Below are 14,731 nucleotides of genomic sequence, written 5' to 3'. Positions count from 1 at the left end.
ACATAGACATGACATATTCATTAAAAAATGATAAAAAGCCACACTTAATATCTACTCTTGAAGGATTCAACCGGAAAGATCAAAGACCTCTAGAAGCAACATTTCAAGACAAGACAAATACTTTCCAAGAAGAAATTTATGCAATGCTATGACAGATACAAATCACAATAGCTCTAAACCATGAAGAGGTTAAGTGTAATTTTGATAACATAAAAGAATACACTTCTAATTTAAATCTACAATCAAAAAACATTCAAAGAATGATGGTAAAGAATGAACAAACAAATCAGATAACAGAATGTGAACCAGAAAAAATTGACTTAATTGGCGAAGTCACAAGTGAAGGGAACTATAACTTAATACAAACAAGAAAAACTTCACAAGATTTGGATGCAACAATAAATATGGAAAAGATACCTTATGCATTAAACCTGAGAAGAAAGAAGACTTAACAAAATGGACACTGCTAGGAGAATCACTGTTTGGGAGTCAAAAAGCATACATCTTACGTATTACGTATCCTCTAGGCCTAACAGCAACTACAAAAATACAAGAACTGTTTGACAAGTCGAAAACATTAATTTGGAAAACAATTTGGCAAAGGAAGAAGATTAGAGATGGGTTTAAGAGACTTGACTCACCCTACCAGATGGTATATTATACGAGCAAACACTTGTTTGAATATGGCTAAATAAACAAATAACTTTGGCTATAAAGGGGCTTTAGAACAAGTGGAATAAGATATAAGTAATATGGTATTTTTTGATAAGACACAAAATGTAAAAATATTGGGATGATGAAAGTGAAGAAAAAGTTTGAACTTTAAAGACAAATTAAGTTTGAAAAGATTTAGGATTAAGGAATGATTGTAGGGAAATATAGTGATTTAATTAATTTTTACAAATAGGTGAGATATAAATTGATGAGAAAAGATGTTATAGGTAGGTGTTATGATAGATAAGTAGTATTTCTATAATATATGAAATATGAAAATATTGTCATGATATATTTAAGTGGAAAACTTGGATATTTAGATGTTAATTATTGAGAAAATTATGATTGATAAGAATTATTTGAATATTATGGAGAAATTGAGTTTAAACAAGATTTATGAAAATAAGATATGGTGAATTAACAAGGTAATTTTTATGAACATAACATATATTGATAAGAAAAAATGCTATATATGGATGCTATTATTGTTGGTATAAATATAGAAGAAAATGTTTTTATTTAATCATTTATATATAGATAATATTAAATACTAAAATTATATTTCTTTAATGCTGAAGAAGGAGAATACTATTGGGAGAAGAGAGGATAAGGAAATATATTATCAGTTGATATACTAATTATGGAAATATAAAAAATAATTATTATTGACTGTTAATTATTATTGATTGTAAAAAAAATTCATGAACCAAGACAACACGCTGTACACCAGGCACTAAGGATGTTATTGTAAAAAATTAATAAAACTCTTACAAAAAAAAAGATTGCCACGTATCCTAAAATATATTTAAAAATCTCCTCAGTTTCCTTATGAAGACAAAAAGTCATTGAAGTTACCAATGGAATTTGTTGAAAAGTTATAATAGCCATATCCCTTAGACTTACATACCGCTTCACAGTGTTTTACAGCCCTCTCTAAGCGATTTACAGAGTCAGCCTCTTGCCCTTCCCAACAATCTGGGTCCTCGTTTTACCAACCTCGGAAGGAGGGAAGGCTGACAATCGGCAGAATTAAGTCGGTCAGGATCAAACTGCTGATAGTCAGCAGAGTTAGCCTGCAATCCTGCATTCTGACCACTATGCCATGATAATGATATTGTTCTTATAATACAGGTTGTCCTTGAGTTATAACTGTTCATTCAGTGACCATTTGAAGTTCTGACGGTGCTAAAGGAAGGACATAGGACTGGTCCTTGAAGTATGATAAGATTTTCTGATAGGTGGTTTTGGGTAATTAAGAAAAAAATTTGGGAAGCACTGCCACAAGGCATAATATTCCTGTACAACAGTGATTTTCAACCACTGTCACTTTAAGACGTGTGGACCTCAACTCCCAGAATTCCCTAGCTAGCTATTGTCAGCCATCCCATTTGGCACGCTCAACAAAAGAAACTCCCGGCTCTTTAGGATGACCAAGAGCGTAGCTTTATTGAAAGGTCCATCTAGGCACAGCAGAAGAAAAGTCAGTTCTGGGATTTTCCTGCGAAAACCCACATAGATAAAACCCCTTTTTCCCCCTCTGGGCCACCCACAGTTCATAGTTTACCAACTGAGTTCAGTTCTTTTGTTTTGGGAAAAACTGTCTGCGCCACTCAAATGTTCTTCATAACTTGACCTTGGTGGATAACGTCTCTCCAGAAACAGAAGGCTCTCGTGCATTCCCTAGCCTTCCCCTCCCCCCCCCCAGAAATTCACCCACCCTTCTCCCGTCACTGTTTGGCAAACTGAGCGAAAGCAGGTGCAGGCAACTATGGAGTTGAGTCAAATTTGACAGCTACTGTATGTACACAGACGCGCACAAGTATTAAAGTGGCCTAGTTCAGAAAACACCGCCGTAGAATATACAGGCACGAAACCTCAACTTGGTGGCCTCCAGAGTTGGTTACTTTAATAAAAGGTATCAAATATCCTGATACCCTTGTTGAGGCTGGTCAGATAATGGGGTCTTTCCCACATGGGATCTGTGGGAATCCCTGGCTCCAGCTTGGTTGGAGCCCATGAATTCCATGCCTCCCCCCTTCCTGTCTCCAAGCAGGAAAGGGTGAGGGGGGCAGATTTGAACCCGTAACTCTTGGTAACTCATCTTTCTGCAGATTAAGGAGCCGGCCGAGCGGCAGAAGTTTTTCCAGGAGCTCAGCGACAACCTGGATAATTTCCCCGAGGATTTCTGTTGCCACAAGGTCCTTCCTCAATTGCTGATGGCCTTTGAGTTTGGGAATGCAGGAGCCATCATCCTCACGCCGCTCTTTAAGGTAAGCCACTCTGCGGAACGAGGAAAGAGGCACGGATCACCGGGGCTTGAAAAAAACCAGAGGTGATTTCCCCAAAGTTGGGGAAGGATGGAGGTTATGACTTACCATGAGGCTGTCTTCATTTCCTGACCTGCCTGTTGTGGATCCGCTTGCTTCTGCTCTTTGCAATTGTGGTGACATGCAGACAACACCACACATGTATACCTGCCCTTTGTGCCCCAATCAATGTATACTGGAGGACCTCATGGCAGCGTTACACAAAGCAATTAATGTTGCTAGTTTCAATAAAAAAAATTGAGAGTCTGACTATAAAATACCAGATTTGTACAAATGAAGCAGATCTTGCAAGATCTGTTTAACTTGTACATAGCTTGTATAGTTTTATAGTTTTATAGTTTACATTTTATGTCATATAGCATGACTTTATTTTAATTGTGATGCTTCTGACACAAATAAACGAATAAATAGACCTGCTGTGTATATTCAAGATACTTAATGAGATAGCAAAAGTCCCAGCCAATGCATTCGTACAAAATACTAAATCTCGGTTAGGATTCTGTTTGTGAATTAATGTAAACAGATTTGTTTACAGATGGTCCTCAAGTTACAGCCACAATTGGGATCTGAAGATTTGTTGTTAAGCAGTGCGGTCATTAAGTACGACCGCCCTGATTTTTGCTCTGGTTGTTAAGTGAATTATTGTGGTTGTTAAGCGAGGCATCACCTTCCCTGTTGATTTCCCCATTGACTTTGTCTGAAGCTGGCTGGGAAAGTCACAGTTGCAGATCACGTGACCCCAAGACACTGCAACCGTCGTAAATACATGCCAGTTGCCAAACATTTGAATTTTGGTCACGTGACCATGGGGATGTTGCAATGGAGTTAAGTGTGAAAAATAGTCATGTCACTTTTTTCAGTGCCGTTCTAACTTTGGTCAGTAAACAAACTGTTGTACGTTGAGGACTACCTGTAATTGATCCTAGTTAACCCATTTTCTGAGATCAGCCAGTAATTACACTGGGCCTCATTCCCACCACATGCTAACACCCCCCCCCCCCGCAAAAAAAACAGGTAAGCAATGTTAACATTCCTCAAATTCAGTGTATTGTATGAAAACAGACAATTAATTTGTCAGCCTTGGGCTATTAATAAAATCTCTGGGGCTGTTTTCATTGTGGCAGCACCATCCAGTTGTGCATCTTTATTAGAAGAAGGGGATGCATTTATTTATTTTTGTATCAAGAAATACATTTGCCCATTCTTGACTTCTTCTGTTCCTCCCTCCCTCTCCCTCTCTCCCTCTCTCTCTCCCTTCCTCCTCTGCTTTTTTCCCCTTTTTCCAGGTGGGGAAATTTTTGAATAGCCAGGAATACCAGCAAAAAATCATCCCTGTGATTGTGAAGATGTTCTCTTCCCCGGATCGGGCCATGAGGATCCGTTTGCTGCAACAGGTTGGCAGGCAGCCCAATCAAATAGTTGCACTTGGGCCTGTGGATTTGTTAGACAAAGCCGGTGGTTGCGTCCTTGGCTCCGTCTTTAAACAGAATCTCAGACTGAGTCCTGCATGGGTTGAGAGATTGAAGTCAATGGGCTTTAAAGGGATTCTGTAACTCACCCAGCCTGGTGGTCACCTTTTCTTTTTAATAACAGTTTTTGTTGTTACTAAATTTTTAATAATTGTTTAATAACGTTGGTTGAAAAGGGAGCTACCAGACTCCCAAACAACTAATGATGGCCTGCTAAAGTTATTTAAACTCAATCAAAGTTATTTAAACTCAGTTTAAATTAGAATTTTCCAGCCAACATACTGCATGGTGTCCTAAATGGGAATTAATGTTAGACTCATAAAATTGGAACTGAACTCAGAGGTCATCTAGTCCATTCCCCCCGCCCCGCCCCCCCACTTGGCACATGCTGATTGGAAAATTCTGGTAGTTGAAATCCCTAGAGCAGTGATGGCGAACCTTTTAGAGACCGAGTGCCCAAACCACAACCCAAAACCCACTTATTTATTGCAAAGTGCCAGGGCCGCATCAGCATTGTGGTGCCCTGGGTGGGGCATGGGGGCGTGGCCCACTGGGTGGGCATGGCTCCAGTTGTCACGGCACACTGGGTGGGCGTGGCTGGGGTGGGCATGGCCACCTCAATGTTGCTCATGGGGGGGATGCCTGTGGAGACCGGACAGGGTTGAGGGAGATCCAGGGGGTCTCTGGCGGGTGGGGCGGTGGGCAGGAGGCCCAGCATAGGTGAGGGGGAGGCACGCAATCCTAGCTGGGACTGGGGGGCCATGGCGCCGATGGGGATCCGGCTTTCCCTGCTCGGGGTGGCCTTTGGCTTGCTGGCTGTGGGCGTGCTCTACCACCACTACCGGAGCTTGCTAGCTGGCCGCTTCGCCTCCTTTGTGCTGGGTGGGGCTGCCACTCCGGGCGGAGGCGGCCTAATGGACCCGCGCAAGCGGCTGGCAGTGGCAGCGCGTGTCCCACAGAGAGGGCTCTGAGTGCCGCCTCTGGCACGCGTGCCATAGGTTCGCCACCACTGCCCTAGAGTGACCAAATTTGAAAAACGCTGGTGCAGTATACTGTGTAAACCCAAGAAGAGGTTAATTGAACAAAAAAGCATTTGTGAGAGTCTTCTGTTATTTTCCACTAGAAAGCCAGAAAAAATGGACGGTGAAACTCGTTTTTTTCGTTAGAAGGTTGCATTTTTATTTACTAAACAAATTCATGGAGCTGCTTGCGTGCTTTGGGAAGAGGTTGGGAGCTTAGTGCGTGGAGAGCCAGTTTGGTCTAATAGTTAAGGCTAGAAAGCGGGAGATTGTGAGTTCAAGTCCCGTCTTCGCCATGAAAGCCGGGTGGGAGACTTTGGGCCAATCCCCAAGAGACCGTGAGTTCTAGTCCTGCACCAGGCATGAAAATCATCTGGGAGACTTTGGGCCAGTCCCCTTCTCTCAGTCCAGCCCACCTCACAAGGTTGTTGTGGGGAAAATAGGAGGAGGAGGAGGAAAGTGTGTTGGATATGTTTGCCACATTGAGTTGTTTGTCAAAATACTAAAGGCAGACTAGGAGGGACGTGGTAGCCTAGAAGCGAAGCTCTCGCCTCAACATCAGGAGGCTGTGAGGTCAACCCTAGGCAGCTGCAGATATTTCTCTCTCTGGCACAAAGAAAAAATACCCTGTTGTGAACTCCGTGTTGGTGTCAGGAAGGGCATTCGGTCAGTAAATGCTCAGCTCTGTTCAGTCGCCCAGAAATAAGGGATTACAGGGACGTTAAAAAATAAATAAATAAATAAGGCAGGGTACAAATAAGTAAAAAAAAATAAATCGTGTGAATGCAGCCCATGGTGTTTTAGCACAAATCTAGAAAATAGGTCTGTTCGGTGTGTTGTGTGAACCTGGGAGAGAAATTGTAGATGCATTTTGTATCTCAAGCACCAACTGACCGCAGGCGCTTTCCCTCCAGATGGAACACTTCATTCAGTATCTGAATGAGCCCACGGTCAACACCCAGATCTTCCCCCATGTGGTCCACGGCTTCCTGGACACCAATCCAGCCATTCGGGAGCAGACGGTGAAGGTGAGGCAAGATGATGTAAAGGCATGTGAGAAAGACCTTGGAAGGCAGGATGAGAAGACTCTGCCAGGGGAATTGACAGATTAGAGACAACTTAGCCCTTAGCTGTGTAATGGGTGGAGAAAGAGAGTTAGGAGGGACCCTCCCCAGTTTCTCAGACTGTAAAAGAGACGGTGGGAGATTTGTACTTTCAGACTTACAAAATTTGGTTAATGTAACCTTACAAGAAACCAGAATTAACTCATCTGGTTGTGTTTCCTGACTGGTCTACCTGGAAAGACTGACAGATGTCAAGGGCAAGTTCTCTAGCTCTGGGGGGGGGGGTCACCGAGCCCCTTACCTCCCTCCCTGCTGGGATAAACAACCTTTCATCTGTTATGAGTCACAATCCCCCAGGCTTGTTCTGGGCAAGGACCGCATCTTACATAATTGGTGGGATGGAAGTGGGAGGTAGGAGGAGCCCTAAGCTGAAGTTGGTGAGGTCATCTATACCTTCCCCTCAGAATATCTATGGAGATTCATCCAAGTCATCCAGGTCATGGTTGCCCCAAAGGTGCTTTTTCTTGTTTTTCTTCTCATCCATATCTGTGTCCTCAGGGTCACCTGAGTGGTGCAAATAGGTATGGAGTCTTCTTGGAACTCTGAAAGGACAGTGTTCCACACCCATTTGCACTACTCAGGTGACCCTGAGGGCACAGGTAAACCTCCAAATGGCCTCACTGACTCTCTAAAAAGAAGGCGAATGACCAGCTGCCTGCAAGGAGTATAAATCCTCCCATTCCCCACCATCCAGTCAGAGCTGAAGAAGCTTCTTGGATGAGAAGCGAAACGTCTTCAAAGAAAAACAAGACAGTTCTCCTGAAAAAGCATCTTTGGGACCTCCCCTCTGAATCTTTCTTCTTTGGCTGAAAAAAAGACCACAAGGTGATCCCAGTGTCACCGTCCCTAATGTCCACCCTCCGCCCAGGGAGAGACCGGGCTCCTCCTTCCAAGCTATCCCCATCTCCAAGCACCCCTGCCCTGGGGCCCATTCTTCCTGCCCCCGCGTGCCCACCCTGCGGCCTCTCGCTAAGGGGCTCCTGTCCTGTGTTCTCCTCCTCCACAGTCCATGCTGCTCCTGGCTCCCAAACTCAGTGAGACCAACCTCAACGTGGAACTCATGAAGCACTTTGCTCGCCTCCAGGCCCGGGACGACCAGGGCCCTATTCGCTGCAATACCACCGTGTGCCTGGGCAAGATTGGGCCGTACCTCAGTGTCAGCGTGAGTGGGCCTGGGTTCAAGGAAGCAGAGGGCAGAGGCGGGCTTTCGGAGCAGACAGTGGGAGGCTGGGAAGCTTTAGAGCAGAGATGTCCCACCTTGGTCACTTTAAGACCTGTGGATTTCGACTCCCAGAATCCCACAAGTCTTAAAGTGGCCATGGTTGGACATCCCTGTTTTAAAGAGAGTTGGCTCTGGGAAGAAGGATGTGGGAAACTGGATACAAGATCACAGGAAGTCCTCAACTTACAACCACAATTGAGACTGGAAAATTTGTTGCTGAAGGCTGCAGTGCTTAAGTCATGTGACACCTGCACCTGATTTTGCAACCTTCTTTGCCCTGGTCGTTAAGTGAACCACCATGGTCGTTAAGTGAATCACCATGGTCATTAAGCAAGCTCTCACATGACCGTGACTTGTGACATTCCCTGCCGGCTTCCCCATTGACTCACATGAATTTGGGAGCCCGCAAGCATTGTAAATACATGCGGGATGTCAGGCGCCTGGGTGACGAGTGCTAAACTGCAGGGATGCTCTATTATTGGTCATAAGTGCGAGGACCAGACCTCAGTCCCTTTTCTCAGTGTGGTTGTAATTTTGAAAGGTCACTGAAGGACTGGTCATAATTTGAGGCCTACCTGTAATATGTGAAAGATTGATGGGTTAAATATGGATTAAGATTAGAATGATAAAATTGGAAAGGAACTTAGAGGTCTTTTAGTCCAACCCCCTGTTTGGTGCAATGCATCTTGTGGGCCACAGTTCTTTGCACCATGGTTAGCCTTGAATGATGGACTCACTGATATACAGCAGTCCTTGAGTTATGACCACAGCTGAGCCCACCATTTCTGTTGCTAAGTGAGACGGTTAAGTGAGTTTTGCCCCATTTTACAACCATTCTTGCTTACCACAGTTGTTAAGGGAATCACTACAGTGGTTAACTTACTAGCACAGCTATTAAATGAATCTGGCTCCCCCATTGACTTTGCTTGTCAGAAAGTCTCAAAAGGGGATCACATCACCCCGGGATACTGCGACCGTCATAAATATGAGTCAGTTGGCAAGTGCCTGAATTTTGATCACGTGATGATGCTGCAATGGTCGTAAGTGTGAAAAACAGTCATGTCCCTTTTTTCCGTGCCATTGCAACTTTGAACGGTCACTAAATGAACTGTTGTTGAGGACTGCCTGCATCAAATACCTTGATGATTGCACTTTGGGGACTAAGATGCACCCTGGGCCGGAATCTTCAGTCCTTTTCTGCTGCCATTTTTTTATTGCAGGTGAGCTCAAGTTGTTTGCGGGATGTTCTCTTTACAGACAAGGCAGAACGTGCTGATCTCGGCCTTCAGTCGGGCCACCAAAGACCCCTTTGCCCCCTCGCGGGCGGCCGGGGTCCTGGGCTTCGCCGCCACCCACAATTTCTTCTCCATGAAAGAGTGCGCCTTCAAAATCCTGCCAGTGCTGTGCAACTTGACGGTGGACCCTGAAAAAACTGTCCGGGACCAGGTGAGGAATGGGGAGGGGGCAAACTCCCCTCGCAAGTTTCTGAAGGGTGGGTGGAGAATTGAGTCCACGGGGGTCTTTGGAAGCGGGTCCAGTGATTCCCCCGCCCAGTTGCTCTGTCCTTGCCTCCTATTGCACAGGGGCACACCTGTAGGGCAGGTGCTCTGCCATCCAGGTGAATCTCTGCCCTACAGGTGTGCCTTTGAGTGATCTGAGGGAAGGATGCTAGGCAAAGGACTCCCAGAGTCGCTTTATTAGTGAGAAGGGGAGGAATATGAATTTAAGAAATGAAAAATAAAATAAAAATTGGAGCCACAATTTAAAGAGGAGGGGTTTGGGTTGTTAATGCCCGAAGCCTGATTTTATGACCTTTTTTGCTACAGTCGTTAAGTGAATCCGGCGTCTTCCATTGATTTTGCTTTTTGGAAGCCTCTGGGAAGCTTGTAAATGGTGATCACCTGACCCTGGGATGCTGCATCTGTGCCCAATGTTATTACCTTTTTCCCCTTGGTCATTAAAAGAATCGTGGTTGTTCAGTGAATGGTGTGGTCATTAAGAGAATCTCGCTTCCCCCATTAACTTTGCTTGTGGGAAGGTTGCACATGGCGATCGTGTGATCCCGGGATGCTGCAACTACCATAAATACTGCTGGTTGCCAAGAGCTTGAATTTTGATCACCTTGGGGACACTGAAGCAGTCATAAGTGTGAGGACTGGTGACATTTTTCAGCATCATTGTAACTTCAAATGGCTGCTACAGGTCTTAAGTTGAGGACTGGCTGTATTGATGAAATTGACTCTTCACCAGCTGGTTATTCATCTTGTTCTGAGCCAGAATGTGCTTAAGATGGTTTACAAGTCAGTGGTTGAGTTCACATGACACTCTAAGCGAGTCTCAGAAGAGTTGAATAACTCAGCCTGTTGTGGGAAACCAGCCAGCATTTTAACACGTCAAAAACCAAGGTTAAGGCTATCATAAAATGTGTGAGTCTGGGGCATTCCCTTTCTTGAATCACATCACGCTAAACAATGAAACATGGTTTAGTAACCGGCATGGCTGACTTCACAAAGGGGCTGTGAAGCGACATGACAAGCCTAAATTAACGATAATTGTCCATGGTTAATTCAGGCTCAGCATGTGGCTTTACCAGCCTCCTTTGTGAAGTCAGCCATGCTGGCTAGTAAACCATGTTTCATGAGGTATGAAGGCAGCCACTTGGCTTTTATTCAGTAAACTAAGGTTAAGCAACTCCATGCAGGAACCTAGCCTTCCCTGGTTAAAATGGGGCTAACGATCTTTGTCACCCTCTCCATGGGACCCCACGGTTGGGCGAAAACACAAACCCATTGGAGGGTCTAGAATCACACATCCAATTAAGCCAGGATTTGATTGATTGTACAGGGAGTCCTCAACTTACAGTCACAATTGACTCCAAAATTTCTGTTGCTATGAGACACATGTTAAGTGAATTTTGTCCCATTTCACAACCTTTCTTGCCACAGTTGTTAAGTGAATCACTGCAGTTTAGTTAGTCGCACGGCTGTTAAATGAAGCTGGCTTCCCCCGTTGACTTTGCTCGTCAGGAGGTCGCAGAAGGGGATCACGTGACTCCGGGACACTATGACTGTCATAAATACGAACCAGTTGCCAAGTGTCTGAATTTTGATCACGTGATCAGGGAGATGCTGCAGTGGTCTTAAGTATGAAAAATGGTCATAAGTCGCTTTTTTCAGTGCCATTGTAACTTTGAACGGTCACTAAACAAACTGCTGTAAGTCGAGGATTGCCTGTAGTTTGTAGAGCTGTGGGGAAGCTTCTGATTGTGTTGGCTTTTTTTAAAAAACCCGTCTTTGTGTCTCTTTCATTGCTTTTTTTGTCGGGTGATTTTAATTTTTTTTCAGGCCTTCAAAGCCATCCACAGCTTCATGACTAAACTGGAGACGGTTTCAGAAGATCCGACTCAGCTCTCAGAACTTGGTGAGACCATCCTGACAATCAATAGGGGCCAAGCTGTTGGGTTTGGACTTTGGGCCTTGTCAGTGGTGGGATTCAGCCGGTTCACACCACTTTGACAGAACTGGTAGCTAATTTTTTGTTGCCCAGGCCGAGAACACACTTCCGGAAGCGGCATCCACACACAGAACGGGTTGTTCACATATTTGAACCCCACCACAGGGCCTTGTGGTTTGACTAAACCAGGGTGGGCAACTGGCAGCCAAGGATTATGTGCCCGGCTTGGCCCACTTTGCAAATCCCGTCCATTCTCCCTTTTCCTGCTTTGAGCTCTGGCCACGCCTCCTGCTTAGAATGCGAGGCCCCACCCAACTTATTTGGGCCTCATGGATCTGGTTGGCTGGAATCATAGAATTCTAGGGCTGGAAGGGACCTTGGAGGTCTTCTTGTCCAGGGCTTTCCAAACCTGGCCACTTTAAGACGTGTGGACTTCAACTCCCAGAATTCTCCAGCCAGCAACGCTTATTTGGGCCACATGGATCTGATTTGCTGGAATCATAGAATACTTTGGCTGGAAGGGACCTTGGAGGTCTTCTTGTCCAGGGCTCTCCAAACTTGGCCACTTTAGGACCTCTGGACTTCAACTCCCAGAATTCTGGGAGTTGAAGTCCGCACATCTGGAAGTGGCCAGGTTTGGAGAAGCCCTGTAATCTAATCCAACCTACTGCTTAAAAAGCACTTCCTGGCATTGCAACGGTATAGCTTGAACCCGGGACTTTGCCTCCCCCCTCTCTCTTCAGAAAAAGATGTCCAGGCTGCCTCCATCAGTCCCGCGGTGGGCTCAGCAACCAGTTGGGCCGGCTGGGCTGTGACGGGGGTCTCGTCCCTGACGTCAAAGCTGATCCGGACAAACGCTGGCACAACGCCGGGGGCAGAGCAGGTGGCCAGGGACGCCCCCGTCAAGACACCGTCGGAGCCCCCCAAATCAGGTCAGTGGGGCTGCTAACCCACCCTGTTGAGTGCAGCAATTTAGCCAGGCTTTGAATGCTGTTGAAAGTCAGGAGGCCTCGTCTGGGTTAGGTGGGCTGTGTGAACGGGGCCAATTTTGCAATACAGGCACTCTTCGATTTACAACAGTTCACTTAGTGACTGTTCGAAGCCTCAACATCACTGAAAAAAGTCACTTATGACCGCTTTTCATACTTAACGATCGTTGTAGCATCCCCAGGGTCATGTGATTCACATTTGGATGCTTGACGACTGACTCACATTTATGACAGTTACAGAGTTCGGGGGTCACATGATCCCCTTTTGCGAGTTGGATTCACTTAATGATCATGGCAAGAAAGGTTGTAAAATGGGGTAAACTCCCTTAACAAGTATCTTACTTAGCAATGGAAATTTTGGACTCCGTTGTGGTCATAAGTCAAGGACTACCTGTATATTTAAAACATTTATCTATCTCCCTATCTCTCTACATCTCTCTCTCTCTATCCATCCATCCATCCATCCATCTCTCTCTCTACGTATCTGAGTATCTGTCTACCTACCTATCTATCTATCCATCCATCCATCCGTCTGTCTATCATCTATCTATCTATCTCTTTATTTATCTATCTAATCTATCATATATCTATCATGTTTATCATCTATCAACTATCATCTATGTGTCTATCTATCTATCTATCTATCTATCTATCTATCCATCCATCTATCATTTATCAATCCATCCATCCATCTATCTGTCTCTCTATCAATCAGTCCTCTCTCTCTATCCATCCATGTCTGTCTATCATCTCTCTCACTTTATCTATCTATCTTTCTTTCTGTCTATCTATTCTATCTATCCATCCATCCATCCATCCATCCATCCATCCATCCATCTCTATCTCTATCCCTCCATCTGTCTCTGTCTGTCATCTCTCTCTATATATATATCTCATCTATCATCTATCAATCTATCAATCATGTTTATCTATCTATCTATCTATCTATCTATCTATCTATCTATCTATCTATCTGTATCCATCCATCTCTCTATGTCTCTCTCTCTCTCTCTCTCTCTCTCTCTCTCTCTCTCTCTCTCTCTCTCTCTCTCTCTCTCTTTCTTTCTCATATGATAATCTATCCATCCCATCCATCCATCCATCTATCTATGTTTCATCTATCTATCATCTATCAATCCATTCATCCCTCCATCCATCCATCTATCTGTCTATCTCTCTATATCCATCGGTCCATCTCTCTCTATCCATCCATCCATGTCTATCATCTCTCTCTCTCTCTCTCTCTCTCTCTCTCTCTCTCTCTCTCTCTCTCTCTCTCTCTCTCTCTCTCTCTCTCTCTCTCTCTCTCTCTCTCTCTCTCTCTCTCTCTCTCTCTCTCTCTCTCTCTCTCTCATATCTATAAATCTATCTATCTATATCTATCCATCCGTCTATCTCTATCCCTCCATCTGTCTCTGTCTATCATCTCTCTCTCTCTATCTGATCTATCATCTATCGATCTATCTATCATGTCTATCATCTATGTATCATCTGTCTATCTATCTATCTATCTATCTATCTATCTATCTATCTATCTATCTATCTATCTATCTATCTATCTATATCTATCTATCTATCTATCTATCTATCTATCTATCTATCTATCTATCTATCTATCATCTCTATATCTAAAATATCTATCATCTCTCTATATTTGTCCGTTGTCTGTCTGTCTATATCTAAAGCATTTATCTACTTATATATCTATAGGCACCGGGCCCCCTCCTGCTTCTGAGGGAGCAGCTCCCTCCCCTTCCAGCCAGTGGGACGTGGAGGAGGAGGAGGTGGGGGGGGAGGAGAGCACGGCAGACCAGTGGGATGATGAAGACTGGAGCAGCTTGGAGGTAAAAGGTCACCCCCCCACCGCCCACCCCACCCCCGTGAAGAGCTGAAGATGAAAAGCTGAGATGGATCAGAGATGCTGGGTCACCACAGTTCATTTGCAGATAGTCCTCAACTTACAACCGTTCGTTTAGTGAGCGTTTGAAGCTGCAACAGCACTGAAAAAAGTGACTTATGGCCGTTTTTCACACTTAATGACCGTTGCAGCATCCCCATGGTCACACAATCAGAATGCAGGCACTTGGCAACTGGCGTGTATTTATGATGGTTTCATTGTTCCCGGGTCACATGATTATCATTTGTAACCTTCCCAACCATTTTCTGACCAGCAAAGCCAATGGGTGATGCCACATTCGCTTAATGACCATGTGATTCACTTAAGAACTGCAATGATTTGCTTAACAAACATGGCAGTAAAGTTGTAAAATCAGATCTGGTCATATGATGACCTGCTTTTATAACTATCGTGACTTATGACTGTCATGGGCAGATTCCATCACAGTCATAAGTGGAGGACTATTTCTGAATATGTTCTATAAATAAATTGATAGATGATAGAGGGATGGATGGAT

General features: G+C 44.5%; 1 protein-coding gene across 1 annotated transcript in view; it reads left to right on the top strand.

The window, feature by feature from the left end:
• SCYL1 (SCY1 like pseudokinase 1) overlaps nt 1-14,731 on the top strand; it is a 30,169-nt gene that overhangs the window by 11,435 nt on the left and 4,003 nt on the right. Inside the window, exons 7-14 of the mRNA XM_015824829.1 lie at nt 2,826-2,984; nt 4,328-4,435; nt 6,444-6,557; nt 7,660-7,815; nt 9,133-9,321; nt 11,220-11,295; nt 12,072-12,260; nt 14,028-14,161. Of these exons, the coding sequence (XP_015680315.1) occupies nt 2,826-2,984; nt 4,328-4,435; nt 6,444-6,557; nt 7,660-7,815; nt 9,133-9,321; nt 11,220-11,295; nt 12,072-12,260; nt 14,028-14,161 (1,125 nt within the window). The remainder of the gene's footprint in view (nt 1-2,825; nt 2,985-4,327; nt 4,436-6,443; nt 6,558-7,659; nt 7,816-9,132; nt 9,322-11,219; nt 11,296-12,071; nt 12,261-14,027; nt 14,162-14,731) is intronic.

The sequence above is a fragment of the Protobothrops mucrosquamatus genome, unplaced genomic scaffold (genome assembly GCF_001527695.2).
Source record: "Protobothrops mucrosquamatus isolate PMUCROS unplaced genomic scaffold, P.Mucros_1.0 scaffold2371, whole genome shotgun sequence".
NCBI lineage: Eukaryota > Metazoa > Chordata > Lepidosauria > Squamata > Viperidae > Protobothrops > Protobothrops mucrosquamatus.
This window is presented reverse-complemented; position numbering and strand designations above follow the sequence as displayed.